We start from the raw sequence: 16,362 nt of genomic DNA on the forward strand, positions 1-16,362 counted from the left end.
GCGCTGGGAGTCTCTGCAATGCATTGCAATGTCATGCAGTCCACTCCTGCATGGTACGTGTTAAATGTGATGCAATTAGTCTCCTAAATTGAACTGATATGTGCAACATATTGCAGTGTAATGGTTGCAGCACTTTAATCCCTCTGCTTGAACCTTCAGATTTAACCCAAGTCCCTTCCGCCTCCTCAACCTTGTCCATCAACTGTATTGCTGTCTTGTCCATTCTATCCTGAGTGCATTAGTACAATATAACTTTAACACTGCGCACACCACTTTTAAGATCCTGGATGAGGGAGCCTGTACTTTTAATTTAAATACTTTAATATTGCACTTATCCTTTAACTGGGCTATTTTTTTTTGTTTGCATTGATATTAGAAATTTAAAATATGAATTACAAAAAGCATTAAGTAATATAACACATGACATATATTGTTATTAAAAGCTACCTACAAATTAAAAAGTGTCTAATATTCCTACTTTATTAAGTATGTGGCTACTGTACGCCCTACCAAAATCCCTTGTGATTCATAAATGATAACAAGCCATAGCAGTCCTTTACTGTACTTCAGAAAGCAACAGATATATATTTACTAAAAATATGTAGCATTAAAATCTGAAAGTGATCGCACATGTTATAAAAATGCCGTCGTCTTTTTACGATCTACTAAGTGATCGAGAGGGATAGTGGGGGATTAAAACCGCAATGAATAACTACAGTATGTCTCCATCTTCAAACCTGCCATCTAGGCACACTAAGATACGCCCGAGTAGCAAGATACCCTGATAGAATGCTGATTGTACAAGAGACAGTGGGTAAACTGTGATGGTACCAAGTGCAACTTCGTCTTTCTTTACATGCCAGGAGTTCTGCTAATAGCTTTGTTTACAACCCACTTTCTGATTTCAGAGCATAGACATTATATAATTATTTCTAACAATGTCCAGCATGGCCCCGGAATGTAACATAACAATTCCGTAGCAGCAGGTCCAGTATCTCAGCTTTAAAAAAAATAATAAAAATTAAGGCACTTTGACCACTGGCAAGATTTGTGGTAGAGGGCGAGGGTTAAAATATTCTCATGTACAGAGGAGAGCCTTCTCAAATATGAAGCGTTGCTGAGTTACTAAAAGCCTATGCTTTATTCTTTCGTACTACTGACAATTTCTTCCGGCAACTGCATCTATGTACAGTGTAAAGCAGGGGATCTCAATTTTAGTCCTCCAAGACCACCCAACAGATCAGGTTTTCAGGATATCCCAACTTCGGCACAGTCTTTGACTGAGCCCCTGATTGAGCCCACTGTGCTCAAGCAGGGACCGATTGAGCCACCTGTGCTGAAGCAGGAATATCCCAAAAACCTTATATGTTGGGGGGGGGGGGGGAGGGGGGATCTTGGGGACTGGAGTTGAGAACCCCTGGGGTAAAGTATTTATTAACCAATAATAGATTGTTCTTTCCCAAGCATTTTTCCATTTCCTTCTCCAATAGCCCAAACGTTCTGCTTTTTCCAGTAATTTTACATGGAGACCACTGATTGGACTGCACAAATTATTGTGGATATCCCATCACGAGAGAAACAAATAGTGTTAAAAGTGTTATCAATGTTATATTGTTGTTACGTCTATTCACTTTCTCCTCCTACTCGTCTCCGCGGACTCTCAGAACAGCAGAGCACACCGGAGTTTACCTTTGTTGTACTGCTTTGGTTGACGATAAACAGATATATCTATAATCAGAAAGCAAATGGTCTTCACATGCCGGCGGTGATCGATTTAGGCCTAGGTTATAGTAAGCGCAATGGCGCTGCGCGTGCAAACAAACTGCAGCAGCTCTATCGGACCGGCCATAGTGTGCGCACACGCTCACGCGCTGAAGAGCGACAGCACGTTAGAAAATGATTCTGGGTTGTTTTGGCGGCGCCGGCCGTGTCACGTGAGCGGTTCAGCCAATGAGGGTGAACCAGCTTGGTGACGCCTCCGCCACGCCACACCTCCCCATCGCCTCAATCCTAAGAGCACACATCGCTCGGACGACAGGCGCGTGCGCCTACTATAATCTCCACTTTAGGCAGAGCGACAACTCTCATCGCTTGATACTAACTTTAATAATTACCCATATTACTATGTGAACAACCTGTTGCCAGCCTGTAAAACATGCAGCATTCAAATGTAAAAAAACAACAACTATGTAATGGAAACCAAAACCCTCATTGAACTTCCCTCCTCCCCAGAAAAAGAAAGAGGAGACAAGAGAAAGATTAGTACGAAATGTAGAAAGAGATATTTCAGGCATTGTATAACAGTGAATAACGAACTCAGAAGTGCTCAGTATTATAAAAGTTGCAGTATACAGCAAAAACTAACATTCACATTTCCAATTTGGATTTTTTTTGTTGTTGTTTTTTGGCATGATCTTTAATTTCTGTTCCATAGAACGATAATGCAGGTAGCTCAGTTAAATTGCAACAGCTTAAACCTACCACCTGAGGGCCTCCTTTAATCTCACTAGACCAGGGGAAGCCAACTCCAGTCCTCGTGAGCTAACTACAGGTCAGGTTTTCAGGATATCCCTGCTTCAGCACAGGTGGCTCAGTCTAACTCAGCCTCTAATTGATCCACCTGTGCTGAAGCAGTGACAGAATGAGCTACTTGTGCTAAAGCAGAAATATCCTGAAAACCTGACCAGTTGGGAGCTTTTGAGGACCTCCCTCCCCCCCCACACTAGATGTTCCTCACCTATTTTCTCCACAGAATTCACTCAAACTCAACAATAGATCTATGAAGACAGTACTGCTGATTTCTAGCTTAGCTATTATTTAACTTATCATTGAAACTACAATATTATTCTATAATCACAGTGTCAGTTTTGAAAAAAAAATGTAAAAAAAAAAAAATCTATTATTTCAAGTATTAGGCTTTTTTTTTTTAGAATTCACCTTGAGAACTTTGGCAACTGGAGGTTCCTGTTAATGTTTACATGTGAATATCTAAGATTTAAAAACAGTTAAAAAATAAAAAATAAAGCCACAATTCATAATGCACACCTAGAATTTCTGTGCTGAATGCGGATCATTGAGTATTTGCACGGATAGTCTTTCGTAACTCATTTGCTATCGGGGCTAAAATACGCCAATTAGAATACTGTATCGTGCTGCTGTTATGCAATTGGGAAATACTGTATATATGATTTTATCCCATATTCAATGTTACAAATCTTTCTTCCTCTTGCTTGGGAAGATTTAAGCTCAATGTATTCGAAAAGAGCTAAAAGCTTCCCTAACCAAGGGAAAGATTAATTTGCAGCATGTTGTATAGGGGGTGTTGCTGGGGAGAATTTGCAACACATTGAAAATTATTCTATTGCTTAAACTACCCAGCAATGACGGATCAATTTCTGTCTCAATATAAGGACATTGGAAAATGCATTGCGATACATAGCTTTATAATATATTGGTCAAACAGACATAACTACGTTTAAATAATTATAAATATCTTTTTTTTTTGTATAAATATGTGCTGCTTTAAGTACTGTATACACTGCAATTCTTCATAATGCACTTGAGTGTAAATTGTTATTGGTAAAGTGCATTGGTTTTCAAATAATGAACCACTTCTTTATCATTATTGGTAAAATAATCATAGTTACAATATTAATAATAACAATAACTAACTTACTACTATTAGTACTGCAGTCTAGCAGATAACTCTTCTATGTATTACTCTTTTTAATACTGTCCAGCAGAACTATATAGTGCTTCTATTAGAAAATCCAACAGCCCAAAGGTAGAAGCTTCAAACTCCAATTCCAGCAACTAGGTATATAAACCAAGTATGTCATGAAAATGGTGACAGAAAGGACGCGTTAATAATGTATATAATGCATGTTTTTTCTTTGAATTTTTTTTTTTTTTTTTAAGCAGCAGCCCGTTTATACGACTTGAACACATATTTGTGTTCATATAACCCTTTAAGATGCCTGGTTATAGCTTTGACAGAGTGTTATCCAAAACCCTAATATATGTTTGAATTATACGACTTTAACCCAAGGCTGACCATCCCTCTTCTACAAGCGATTGCTTTGTAGCCTGAATTACTAAATTACTTTCTGGGAGGTTAGACTTTCTTTGAGCTATTTTGAAGGGACTGATGATTTAATCAAGGGCTATATGGAAGGGGTGTTGTAGATACGTGTAGCAGATTCCATCATAACTGCCACAGAATGCTTACCAGCACCACTCTTGGTGACATGAGATTTAGTACTGACACAAAGCAGAGTCACCCTGAAGGATACACAGGAGAAGGGTGTTAAATGTTAACCATGAATCAATGTAGCCACGTTAGCCCTAAGGCTGCACTTATAGTGCCGGCGACGGCAACAGCGACGCGATGTCGCGTCAAAACAAATGCATTATAGTAAGCGCGGAGCGACGGCTTGGTCACGATCACTGTAAGTCATCACGATTTGACTTTTTCCAGCGACCGCAGCCGAACGTCACCGTCGCCGGTACTATAAGCGCAGCATTAGTCTTGGCAACAATTCTTGCACAGTGATTATAGTCATTACAACAAAGAAATAACAGACATACATAACATGAACCAACATAAGAAATTTGTATTTTTGTCCTATTAATTAGTTCCAAGTGCGCCCAACTTGGACATGGAGGGAGATATATATATATATATATATATATATATATATATACACATACACACGTGTGTCTATGTATGTGTATATATGTGTATATATATATATATATATATATATATATATATATATGACATTGGCTTTCTCCACAATATGGTGTCAAGGGGAACTGCGCAATATGTCACTGCTCCACTGCTGTGGGATTACATATATGAAGCCCGAATCAGCCTTATAATAATGGACATGAGAACTGTGCTGCCTTTCCCCACACATGTCCACATGCTTTGCATTGTTCAGTTTCCTTTCAACCATGTTTAATTCACGTTTTCCTGATAAACCAAAACATTCAAAATGTTAAAAAAAAAATTAAAAAAAAATCAATATATACAAATTAAAATTCTGCAGAGTGTGAATTATTGGCTTATTCTGTAAACAATAAGGCTGTGAACAACGGTGCACATCCCCTAACAGCAAATCTGGTTTTATAACAGTCATGCTCATCAATAATGTGCTGGACATGGCAGGTTAGTGCTATTTAAAATATGAATAGTACAGACTACTTAAAGCAAACTGGTATCCAAATTGGGTTTTACGGAGGGGTTTCAATGTCGCAAAGGGCTCCCTTTAATGCTTGAAGACGCCTGTGGCACTGAAATGGTTACGGCAACTCTTTCACATCCAGCATGTTTCTCTTTAATCTGGGGCTGTTTAATGGTCCCAAGCGGCATAAACTGTTTGATCAAGCACTGTTTTTTTCACACTTTTTTCTCAAAGGATTTGTAATCCAGTTTTGGTTGAAAACGTAGACAGGATCAAGGTAATCCAGATAATGTTGGTAACAATAAACAAACCCTTTAAGCATTGTGACACAGGACCCTAGCACTAAATGGATTTTTGTACTTAAACAGTCTTAAAACCATAGACAAACCTGTATAAAAAAAAACCATAAATACACATGCAGTGAGCAGACACAAAGATCAAAAGGGCATGTTAACTCAGATGTCAAACAGGAGCGATTAAAGAGCATCTCTTGCACTCCTCGTTTTATTCATATAAATCACCTGAGCCATCATCTGTAGTCATTATTCCTGTTCTTGGTTTGGAAACAAGCGTGTTTAATTCCTCGTATGCGGTGATAGAAAGAAAAACGCAGAAAAGATAAGCCAGAGAGTGTCGTACTGAAGCGTTTGCCACAAAGCTCCCTGCATATTACAGAACATCGGCTCAGGGTGATTCGGATGCTGTAGTGAAGGCACATATACACATTTTGGCGATGGAGACAGGATGTGAGACCCTGTGTTACGTACTAACATGGTCTCATGTTCATTACATGCCTTTGCTTCATTTTACAAAACATACAGATTTTCTTCTAACTGACCCCTCCAGTAATGGAGACAATAACACTGCTATGTTACTGCAGTACCGCTAGTGCTGTATTCAACATACCTTACCACTCAGCAGTCCCATTTTCCAACTGTGAAACTAAGATCTTAATCATGTCTTTAGTGTTACATAATGTTTCCCTAAATGGATATATATATATATATACATATATATATATATATGTATATATAGATATGTGTGTGTGTGTTTGTGTGTGTGTGTGTGTGTGTGTGTGTGTGTGTGTGTGTGTGTGTGTGTGTGTGTGTGTGTGTGTGTAAACGAATGGGACGCTGTATGCCATTAGTTCTTTTTCTCTAAATAGTTTGAGGGCACCCATCCTTTAAATGGTTTTCCTCCATCAAGGATATGGCAGTACCACCAGCCATTTGCGTTTTTTTCCACAACTTCCATTGAAACCCCTTCTTCAAACGCTACAGTCTCATCATCTCCTTCATAGTCAGCAATGGCAACATAAATATCTTTCAGGTTGTTGTGGATAAACTGGGACTTCTCAATGGGCTTTGGTCGTACAGTGGACACTGGTATTCCATTTATTTGAGGTGGACTAATGGACATTTCCAATTCTGAGGCATCTGCTTCTGACTTATCAGCAGACTTTACCTTTGTTTCATTTGTCTGGGAACGGATGGTATTAAAAGATGAGTTTCGACGAACTGTCCTTAAATGGTCTGTAGCAGATAACGATTCATTCCTTCGCAAATGGCAAGACATATTATTATCCTTGGGTGGTTGGGAAACAAACACAGACTGAGGTCTTACAACTACTTGTTTCACCCCATTTCTCAGCTTTACAATATTGCTTCCTGGTCCCGGAGGTTTGGAGAATCCTCCTGGTGGCCTGGAGGGAACTGGAGGTGTTGCTCTCTTGCTTTGGTTAATAGTATTTAAAGCCTGTACTCGTTTCTCTATCTTCTCTAGACTATTTGACTTATTTTCATTTTGCTTAGATTTGGCAGATTCTGGCTCAGTTGTTGAGGTTTCATGTTGTTTGTTATCCACTTGTTCTAAGTAGTGTGAAGGTGCCCAGCCCTCCGAATCTTTGTATTTTATAAACCACCACCCACTGTCTTGTTTTTCCAGTACTTCTACTTTTGCTCCTGCTGGGAAACTAATTTCCGAATCCAGAACCTTCTGATAGGTGCTTGTGGCTGTATAGAAGCTCTTTAGTCCAATGCGTTCCTCAGCTTTGTCTTGATTACTTGGGCAAATGATAGAATGGGGAGAACTGGCAGTAAGATCTACTGAATTTCTTCTTGGAGGGCTCTCAATATTCTCAGATGCTGTCCGTGGTGGATTTTCAGACTCTTCACTTTTAGAACCCTTAAGTCCACTTCTGAGCTGCCCTGTTGGTCTCAGTTGACGGCGTAAGCTGCTAATGTCCATTTTATCTTGGCTTTGGGAGTCAGCTTTATTTAAGAAGGGTTTTGGTCTCACTGTTGGCTTTGCTCTGGTTGAAGGGACCACTCCGGTTTTTTGTTCAGAATCTTTTTTTGCACCAACCTTTGGCACAGCACGTAAACCCACATCAGAAGCTGACCTGGGCTTGATTTCTGCACTTGTTGAGAAGGACACATTTTTTCCTGTCTCTTGTTGGACATTTCTTTCTGATTTATACTTTAAAAGGGGTGGCTTGGAAGAGGATATAGTAGGGGAGTTTCTACGTATTATCAAAGAGCTTTTTTGTGAATCCGAATCTCCACTTGACTCTTTATTTGATACAGAGTCTTCCACATAAGGACGGAATCCATCATTTTCATAAATAGTCTCTTCTTCATTAGTAACATCTTCAGAAGACTCGCCAACTTTAAATTTTGCTCTCTGAAGAGAAGAGACAGGAGAAGGCTTGGATGGCTGGAACATATTTTCTAATAGAACATCATCACTATAACTTTGAGATGACAAATGATTTAGTTCAACTTCCAATTCAAAACCAAATGCAGGAACATCATATTCTGGCTCCTCATATTTTTGGTGTAATGGAGAGTCCTTGGCATCACCTGAGCAGCCAGTTCCAGGAGCTGCTCCTTCCTCTGTATCTTTTGGTTTGATAGGTGGTGCAGGAGGAGGAACTTTAGGTCTTGTCAGAGTGCTTGTCCTTCTATTTAAATTGGGTTTCTTTCTTTTGTCAATATACGATGATGGTGCCCATCCCTCTTTTTCTCCAATCTGAACATACCACCAGCCTCCTGAATTCTTTTCAATAACCTAAAAACGAATCAGCATACAAGATACATGTTGTAAATTGTGACTTTTAATGCTGCTTCTTTTGCATAGAAACCCCCACATAGCTATAATATTAGTGTTTTATAACTACTTCTTTCAATTAAAATATGACATTTTAACTTGTGAATACTGGTAAGTAGGCACATGGGATCTGGGGACATGTCAGGACAGCACACACGGCCCTCTTATTAGATGTGGTTGCTCATCAGTGGTTAAGGGCATGGGGTTTCGTTTAAATGAAAGAACAGTGATCTTTGCTTACATCAGCCTTTTGTCCTCCATGGAAACTTATTCCATCAGAAATGCAGGACTGGAACTCTGCAATAGTGTAATACTCCACTTCCACTGACGGAGGTTCAGGGGGCTTTGGTAACTGGAATCCCTACAGAACAAAAAACAACATGGCTGATATTTCAGGATATGGCTTTCAATGGTAGAATGCAGAAAATACAAATCTATCTATATATCCAAACATAATGTGTACAAGCACACATATAGTTACATAGTAGATGAGGTTGAAAAAAGACATATGCTCATCAAGTTCAACCTACGGTATGTCAAATTTAGACAGATACTTTTTCTATATTTGTATTTACAGTGTTTTGATCCAGAGGAAGGCAAACAACCCCCCCCCCCCCCCAGTAACACATCATCCATTCCTGTCGCATAAGAGAAAAATTAAATTCCTTCCTGATTCCAAATAATGTCAAACGGATTATTCCCAGGATCAGCATCCATCCCTTGTTTACTTCTTTGGTACATCCCTGTATACTTTTCCTTTCTGAAAAGATGCCCAACCTTTTTTTGGAAGGGTAATGAATTCCGCATTTAAAGAACCCTTTCCTTTACTGCTGGTGAAATCTCCTTTCCTCCAACCTTAAGGGATGACCCTGTGTCTTTGTGCTGCCCTTGGGATGAATAGGTCTTTTGAAAGCTCTTAATATTGTCCTCGAACATATTTGTATATAGTTATCATATCCCTTCTTATGCGCCTCTTTTCTAATGTAAACAAATGTAATTTAGCTAGCCTCTCCTCATAAGTCAGATTTTCCATCCCCTTTATTGATTTGATGGCTCTTCTCTGAACTTTTTCTATTTTCATAATGTCTTTTTTAATGGAATGGTGCGCAAAACTGTACTCCATATTCAAGAGGTGGTCTTACTAATACTTTATACAACAGCATAGTTATGTTTACTTCCCTTCCATCCATTGCCCGTTTAATGCAAGATAAGATCTTATTTGCCTTTGCAGCTACTGCATGACATTGGGCACTATTGCCAAGGCTGCTGTCTACAACCACTCCTAAATGCTTCTCCATCAAAGATTTACCTAATTTTGCCCCATTTAATTTGTAAATCGTCTGTTTATTCTTGTTTCCCAAATGCATAACATTACATTTATGTATATTAAATCTCATCTGCCATTTACCTGTCAAAGTTTACAGTCTATCTCAGTGCTTCTGGCGAGAAATTACATCCTTCTCCAATTTTACTACCTGACACAATTTAGTGTCATCAGCAAAGATGGAGACTTTGCTCTCTATGCTAACCGCAGGGTCACTAATGAACAAGCTAAAAACAAGGGTCCCAGTACCGATCCTTGAGGTACTCCATTCACAACTTTAGCCTAACCTGAAGTTTTCAATCCACGTGCAATACAAACACAATTATATACATATATATATATTATATATATATAAATATATATACATATACATATACATATATATATAGAGAGAGAGAGAGAGCGAGAGAGAGAGCGAGAGAGCGAGAGAGAGAGCGAGAGAGAGCGAGAGAGAGAGACAGAGACACACACAGAGAGACAGACCATTGAATTCATCAATGTAATGTAATAAACATTTGAGTCACTTAAAATGCACTTCTGTATTGCATTCATTTTCTTTTCCTTGTACTAGGTCCGTGCATAAATTGACAGTAAATTTGCACTAGCTCTGCAGTATTTTCACTGCACACAGTACAGTATTTAATTAATTATAATAAATTGCTTCCAGGTTTCCCTAACAAAGAGGCCAGCCTTGTATTTTCATAAGCATTTCTCTCATTGCAACTAAATGTCCATCACAGTGGATCAATCCATTAAAATGAGTTCCTGAATGAGTATATGGATTATTTAGATGACCTATTGATGCCAATCTAATTTTACCAGTGACTGACAATGTGACAACCCCAACTAATATAAACAAAAAATATATAATGAGAAGTACAAACCAGACTAGATTCCCTTCGAGGTGGAGGTTTCATTCTTAAATTTGGGGAACCTATATAAACAAAGAAAGAAGAGAAGAGAAAAAAGGGAATATTTGATAGAAAATGTTATTTAATGTGGAATGGGTGGAATAACGGAAAATTGGTGAGAAGCAATTGGGCATGTACTCATATTTACTAAGCGGTGCTCTGGCCATATGACACGCTCCAGCGCCAGAAGAATCCTTGTATGGCTCGTTCAAGTGAGTGGGCAGTAAGGTGTCTTGAGGTCATGGACGGTATTTTATGGAGTAGCATCACTTAGTAAATATGACCCTTAAACCCTTTGCTGCCTGGAGTAATCAACGCACTGTGAACAGTTATGAGTTGGAAGTCAAAGTCACAATAATAGAATTAAATAGTAATAAAGTATTAGTACAGTACTTTAGTGTAGAACAGTGGACACCGTGGCAAGTTACTCTATCTCCTTGTGTCCCAGGCACTAATATTAGATTGTAAGCTCTTTAGGGACTATTGGTGCCTGCAAAATTCTATGTTCCGCATTGCATACACTGTCAGCACTATTTAAGAGAATATATATTTCTGTGATATCTGAACAAGTGTCTAGTTTACATTTTGAAGAGAGTAAAGATCAGTCACACAACACAGCTATAAAATGGGACACTACAGTATATGAATGCAGCATTTGGACCTGATTCTGCTTAGCACTGTGACAGTGTATTCAATCCTGAAATCTAAAAGCTATGCCTATGCATCCCTTGTTTCCTCAGACACTGCACCTAAGCTGTGGAGATACCGAATATTGTTCCAATGCTGAACCAATATATCTCATTTCTATAATGTTGGCCATTTGTCACTGTGAAAACAATTTAAAAAAAAACAACGTTTTCAGCTCTTACTTATTTCAGATCTTTGAGGAGCGATTCTTGCCACAGCTGGGGATTCTGGGATCACCTTAGAAGTTTTCTTCTCTGATGTCATCATGGAGTTACCATTGGAGTCATTACATAGGATAGGCAAGCTGATCTCTTTCTTGGTTATATGGGATTCCTCCGCTTCGTTTCCTCCTTGGCTCTCTTTGTCGTTGGATGTTTTCTTGTTTAGGAGATTACTGATTTCCATGATATTTCCTATAATTTCTACAGGCCCTGCCAGATTCTTCTTTCTGCATGGAAGGTCATCTTTGGCTTTTTTCAGGTAGGATGCTGGAGCCCAGCCTTCTTTACCTTGGTACCTTTAACAATATACAATTTTATTTTAGCCAATGTAATTTAAATAAAGCATGCGCATTATGAGCATCATGGATATGTGCAATAAGGCTTAGACCAGGGGTGGCTAACTCCAGTCCTCAATGGCCACCAACAGGTCAGGGTTAAGAATTTTTCTGCTTCAGCACCGGTGACTCAGTCATTATGACTCAGCCACAGATTGAGCCACCTGTGCTGAAGCAGGGATAATCTGAAAACCTGGCATATTGGTAGCCCTTGGGGACTAGAGTTGGCCACCCCTAGCTTAGACATTTCTGCTGTTCTCTTTGTCTTTGCAGTGACAAAAATAATATGGGTTTAATGTGACATGGGTTTAATACAAAAATAAATTAGACTTCAACCATTGGAATGTCCAAGAATCAAGACTGCCTCTGTATCTCAAAACCAGCTCCCGACATCTGCTTTCCAGAATGGGGCGTTGGAATAAATCCAGAGGGAAGTTATGAGACAAAAAAAAAAAAAAATACAGGAAATGAGTATCAACACATGGGCAGGAATGTTAGGATATTACATGTTTAAGGTGGAGTCTGTCATAGTGTTTAAGGTGGATTACAGTTTTATCATTAGAACACCACTCTTCCCTCTTAATTAAATGTAACAATATTTTTTTACAATGTGTTTTTGTGGAGGACTCTGGAGAAGCTTTATGAAAAAGTCTCATCGGAATAAGGAAATCTCTGAACCTATTATAATATTATTCTCCAATAACACTTTCTCCTGATCTCTAGTGAAAGAAGTAGTAGCTTCCCTGTAGCTTATAATGCATAAAGATATTGGCAGGCATACACAATCAGAATGTGGGATAAGATGCCAGCACATTAATCCTGCCAGTGAAAAAGATTATCTCAACCACAAAATGCTGCATTGCTCATACTGTCTGATATTGTGTATACAGTAGTTGAAGTAATTGGGGAAAGGACATTGGAGGAAAAGAGGGAGGATTCCTTAGAAACCCTCAAATGCCTCAGCATTGGGGACTATATTTAGGAGCATTCTAACTGCATAATGTTCAAACGACTTTCAAGAAGTGTGCAAAACTGAATGTGAAATATGGAATGTGCAGAAAACATTTCAAAATACAATACCACATCACATCATTTAAAGCTGCAGTCCAAGCTGTCGGGTTTTTTTTAAAACTTTTTTTTTCCATTCAATATGTGCATCAATACAATCTACACACTGACAAGTGACTAGTTAAGTTGCTGATCGATCCGTTCTCCTGTAATCGATCGCTGAAATTCGGCTGGGGGTTAACTAAATGCATCTTGGGTAATCGTCTGCTGCACTGACAGCCAAAGTTCTGTGAGGAAGATCATGTGACCAGGCAGGCACTAGATTCAATTGGTTCACTGCTAGAGAGAGGGCAGGGCTCAAAAAGGTGATGCAGTTTCAGAAGGGGAAGGGGATGTGACTTTGTATATGGTTGCTATAGGAACAAAAATGCCTGTTATATTAGAATACATTAAAAATGTCTTTAAAATAGTTTTTTATTTAAATGCTACAAGTATTTTCTCATAGTACAGAACTGATTTATGAAAAAAAAAACACACATGTAGGATATTGCTTGAACTGCAGCTTTAATATACTGTAAATTCCTGTTGTATATCACGATTTGCACCTACCCAGTAATCACTCTGTGCAGTATACAGTTAGAACCATGCCCCAATAAATGATAGTACAGTTAAAGTACAGTATGTGGCCTTTTAAAGCTAAACCAGGTTCAGTGAAGTTCCTGATATGCCTTCTATAAACTCAGATCTTTACAATCTATACTAGCAAGAGACTAAGCTAAACAAGAACCCCCCCCAACTATAGAGGAACAGTGTTAACAGAATATCTCAAACATCTGGATGTCACATGTACATAGAAGATTCACTTTGAAGGACAATTAACACAAGTTTGATATAAATGAATCAGAAAACCAAAAACTGAATTTTTAAAAGTTATATGGACCTGTTCTATATACTCTGAAGCAGCCATTAAAGTCTGTTGGGAATTTTTGCCTGAAAACGGCATGTATGGAATTACCCCTATAAACTGTGGGTAGCGAAACCATGTTACCTAATTACTTGCTGCTAGTCTTCATACAGTCTTTATTTCTGTACTGAAATAAGCGTGATTTGTGACACTAAAGAGTTCATAAGCATTATCTACTGTTAAAAGCAAATGTGTTTGGGCCACAGCATGTAAATGAGGTTAATTCATTTACTCTCACAAAACTACACTGAATACTTATTACCAGCTGAATTACTGTAGAACAGACATTATATATATATATATATATATATATATATATATATATATATATATATATATATATATAATCCAAAAATAAATAGATGATACCGTTCTGTGGCTAACGAAATGCTTTTATTTGTGCGAGCTTTCGCACAAATAAAAGCATTTAGTTAGCCACAGAACTATCATCTATTTATTTTTTGATTATTGAAGCTCGGCCAACACGGTACTGATACATATATATATATATATATATATATATATATATATATATATATATATATATATATATATATATATATATATATATATATATACCATATCAATTTAGTTGCAAACACAAAACATGGTAACATTTGCTAAGTTATCATCAGTGCAGCAGATAACACATACAAGCTGTGCACCTGGCCCAATGTGTATCTCTATTACTTTGCTCCCCTTTTTCTCTCTTGCACTGAGATTTGGGGAGAGGGTACAGACAGCAGTAAGAGGACTCAGGAAAAAGTTACACCGCACATATTACATGAAGAGTGTCAATTTCTGCGTGTGTTGCAATCACTTTTCCCCTTTGCCTGCAAGCAAAATTCTCTGAGCTGCTAAAATATCTGTCAATCAGATTTATATCTGTCAAACTAGAAGATGAATTTTGATGCATGTGAGATGCACTTTGGACAAGCTCGATGCTCAACACTCATCTTCAAAACGAAGTGTAGGGCTCGGATGCACAAAGCTCTGTTAAGTGACCTAACATAATGTTAACGTAACTTATCATCATGTTAAGACTAACGGTGTAGCTTCAAAGGACAATAGCGCAACGCTAAGTCATGTTTTGTCCCGTAAAGTAGGAGTGCTCAACTCCAGTCGTCAAGAACCCCCTTCACCCCCAAACGGGTCAGGTTTTAAGGATATCCCTGCTTCAGCACAGTGGCTCAGTCAAAGACTGGGCCACCTGTGCTGAAGCAGAGATATCCTGAAAACCTGACCTGTTGGGGGATCTTGAGGACTGCAGTTTAGAACCCCTGCCGTAAAGAGAATTGTGTTAATAATGATGTCCATTAGTAATAATGACATACACGATAGTCAAATGAGGCATTACCCTAACATTGCATATCCACAAACGTGCATTAAGGTTAACACAGGGACGTCCTAAACTTGGCATTACTCACATACAGGCTCTGAAAATAAAGCTTTTACAGTGTCTGGATGGGTGTGCTGTCCCAGTTAAGCATGAATGAACTAACAAGGCATTATTTCCATCATTAAGTCCAACAATACGAAGCATGTCCGGGAAAGAAACATGCTGCAATACAGACTATTACTACTGTACATACTATAATGGAGACTAACTACAACTACAACTACTAACTAAAGCATCTCGATCCAACACCCAGAGCACCTAATAATTTAGCAGGGGGTAACATTGGCTATTCTATGTGTTCTCCCAATGGAAGTAGTTTATTGGTGCATTTTCAGTTTGAGGGAGTAATTTTTCTCCAAAACATGCTTGCTTCTTTGCATCAACTCCAGTCCTCAAGCATCCCCAACAGGTCAGGTTTCAAGGATACCCCTGCTTCAGCATAGGTGGCTCAATCCATCCCTGCTTCAGCACAGGTGCCTCAATAAGTCTTCAATTGAGCCTCTGATTGAGCCAGCTGTGCTGAAGCAGGGATATCCTGAAAACCTGACCGGTTGGGGGGGGGGGGGGGGGGTCTCGAGGATTGGAGTTGAGCGCCCCTGCTTTACATGATACAATGTTATAATCTCTTACCTTATATACCACCATCCCTCCAGGTTCTTCTGAATGACCTCCACGGTGACTCCCTTCTCGAACCCAATCTCATCCTTCCCTTGGCTGGTATAGGGCTGTATGGTAGCATATTTTTCTTCTAATGGCAACAAAAGTCATAATCAATACATTGCTTCAATGTTTCCATAAGTTGTTATGCATCAATTATGCAGCGACTACAAAAAGCTTGCTATATGCGGAGCACTCAAACCCCCGTTACAAAAGAGCGCAAGCCTCAGCACTGTATGTGTTCATCGGCAATCACTGACGTTCAATGGGGCGTTTGCCTGCTGGCCACAAATAACGGAAGCAGTAGATTTAACTTGCAGTATGATATTGTACTAATAGTTGCCAGCAAGTACAATATTACTGATATTGTCTTGTGGCCAGATGGCTCCTGTAACTGCACACACATGGGTAAAAGATTACTATGTACTTACACGGCGGCGAGATGCTCCCATCAGTAACAGAACGTTTTTACTCTTTATAAATTTATTACTGGGATAATTAAAGTGTTTTGCAATAGTAATATGAACAAGGGATGAAGGTTATACCCCAGTAGTACACTTAC

General features: G+C 38.8%; 1 protein-coding gene across 6 annotated transcripts in view; it reads right to left on the bottom strand.

The window, feature by feature from the left end:
• Window positions 1-273: 273 nt before the first annotated feature.
• The window catches only part of SH3PXD2A (SH3 and PX domains 2A), a 279,344-nt gene continuing 263,255 nt past the window's right edge, over window positions 274-16,362 (bottom strand). For all 6 annotated transcript variants that reach the window (XM_075612535.1, XM_075612532.1, XM_075612531.1 and 3 more), the window contains 5 exons: window positions 15,774-15,891; window positions 11,399-11,733; window positions 10,503-10,552; window positions 8,536-8,655; window positions 274-8,255 (listed from right to left, as the gene is read on the bottom strand). In XM_075612535.1, coding sequence (XP_075468650.1) covers window positions 6,330-8,255; window positions 8,536-8,655; window positions 10,503-10,552; window positions 11,399-11,733; window positions 15,774-15,891 — 2,549 coding nt within the window. In that variant the 3' untranslated portion in view covers window positions 274-6,329. The remainder of the gene's footprint in view (window positions 8,256-8,535; window positions 8,656-10,502; window positions 10,553-11,398; window positions 11,734-15,773; window positions 15,892-16,362) is intronic.

Source organism: Ascaphus truei, chromosome 8, assembly GCF_040206685.1.
Source record: "Ascaphus truei isolate aAscTru1 chromosome 8, aAscTru1.hap1, whole genome shotgun sequence".
Taxonomy (NCBI): domain Eukaryota; kingdom Metazoa; phylum Chordata; class Amphibia; order Anura; family Ascaphidae; genus Ascaphus; species Ascaphus truei.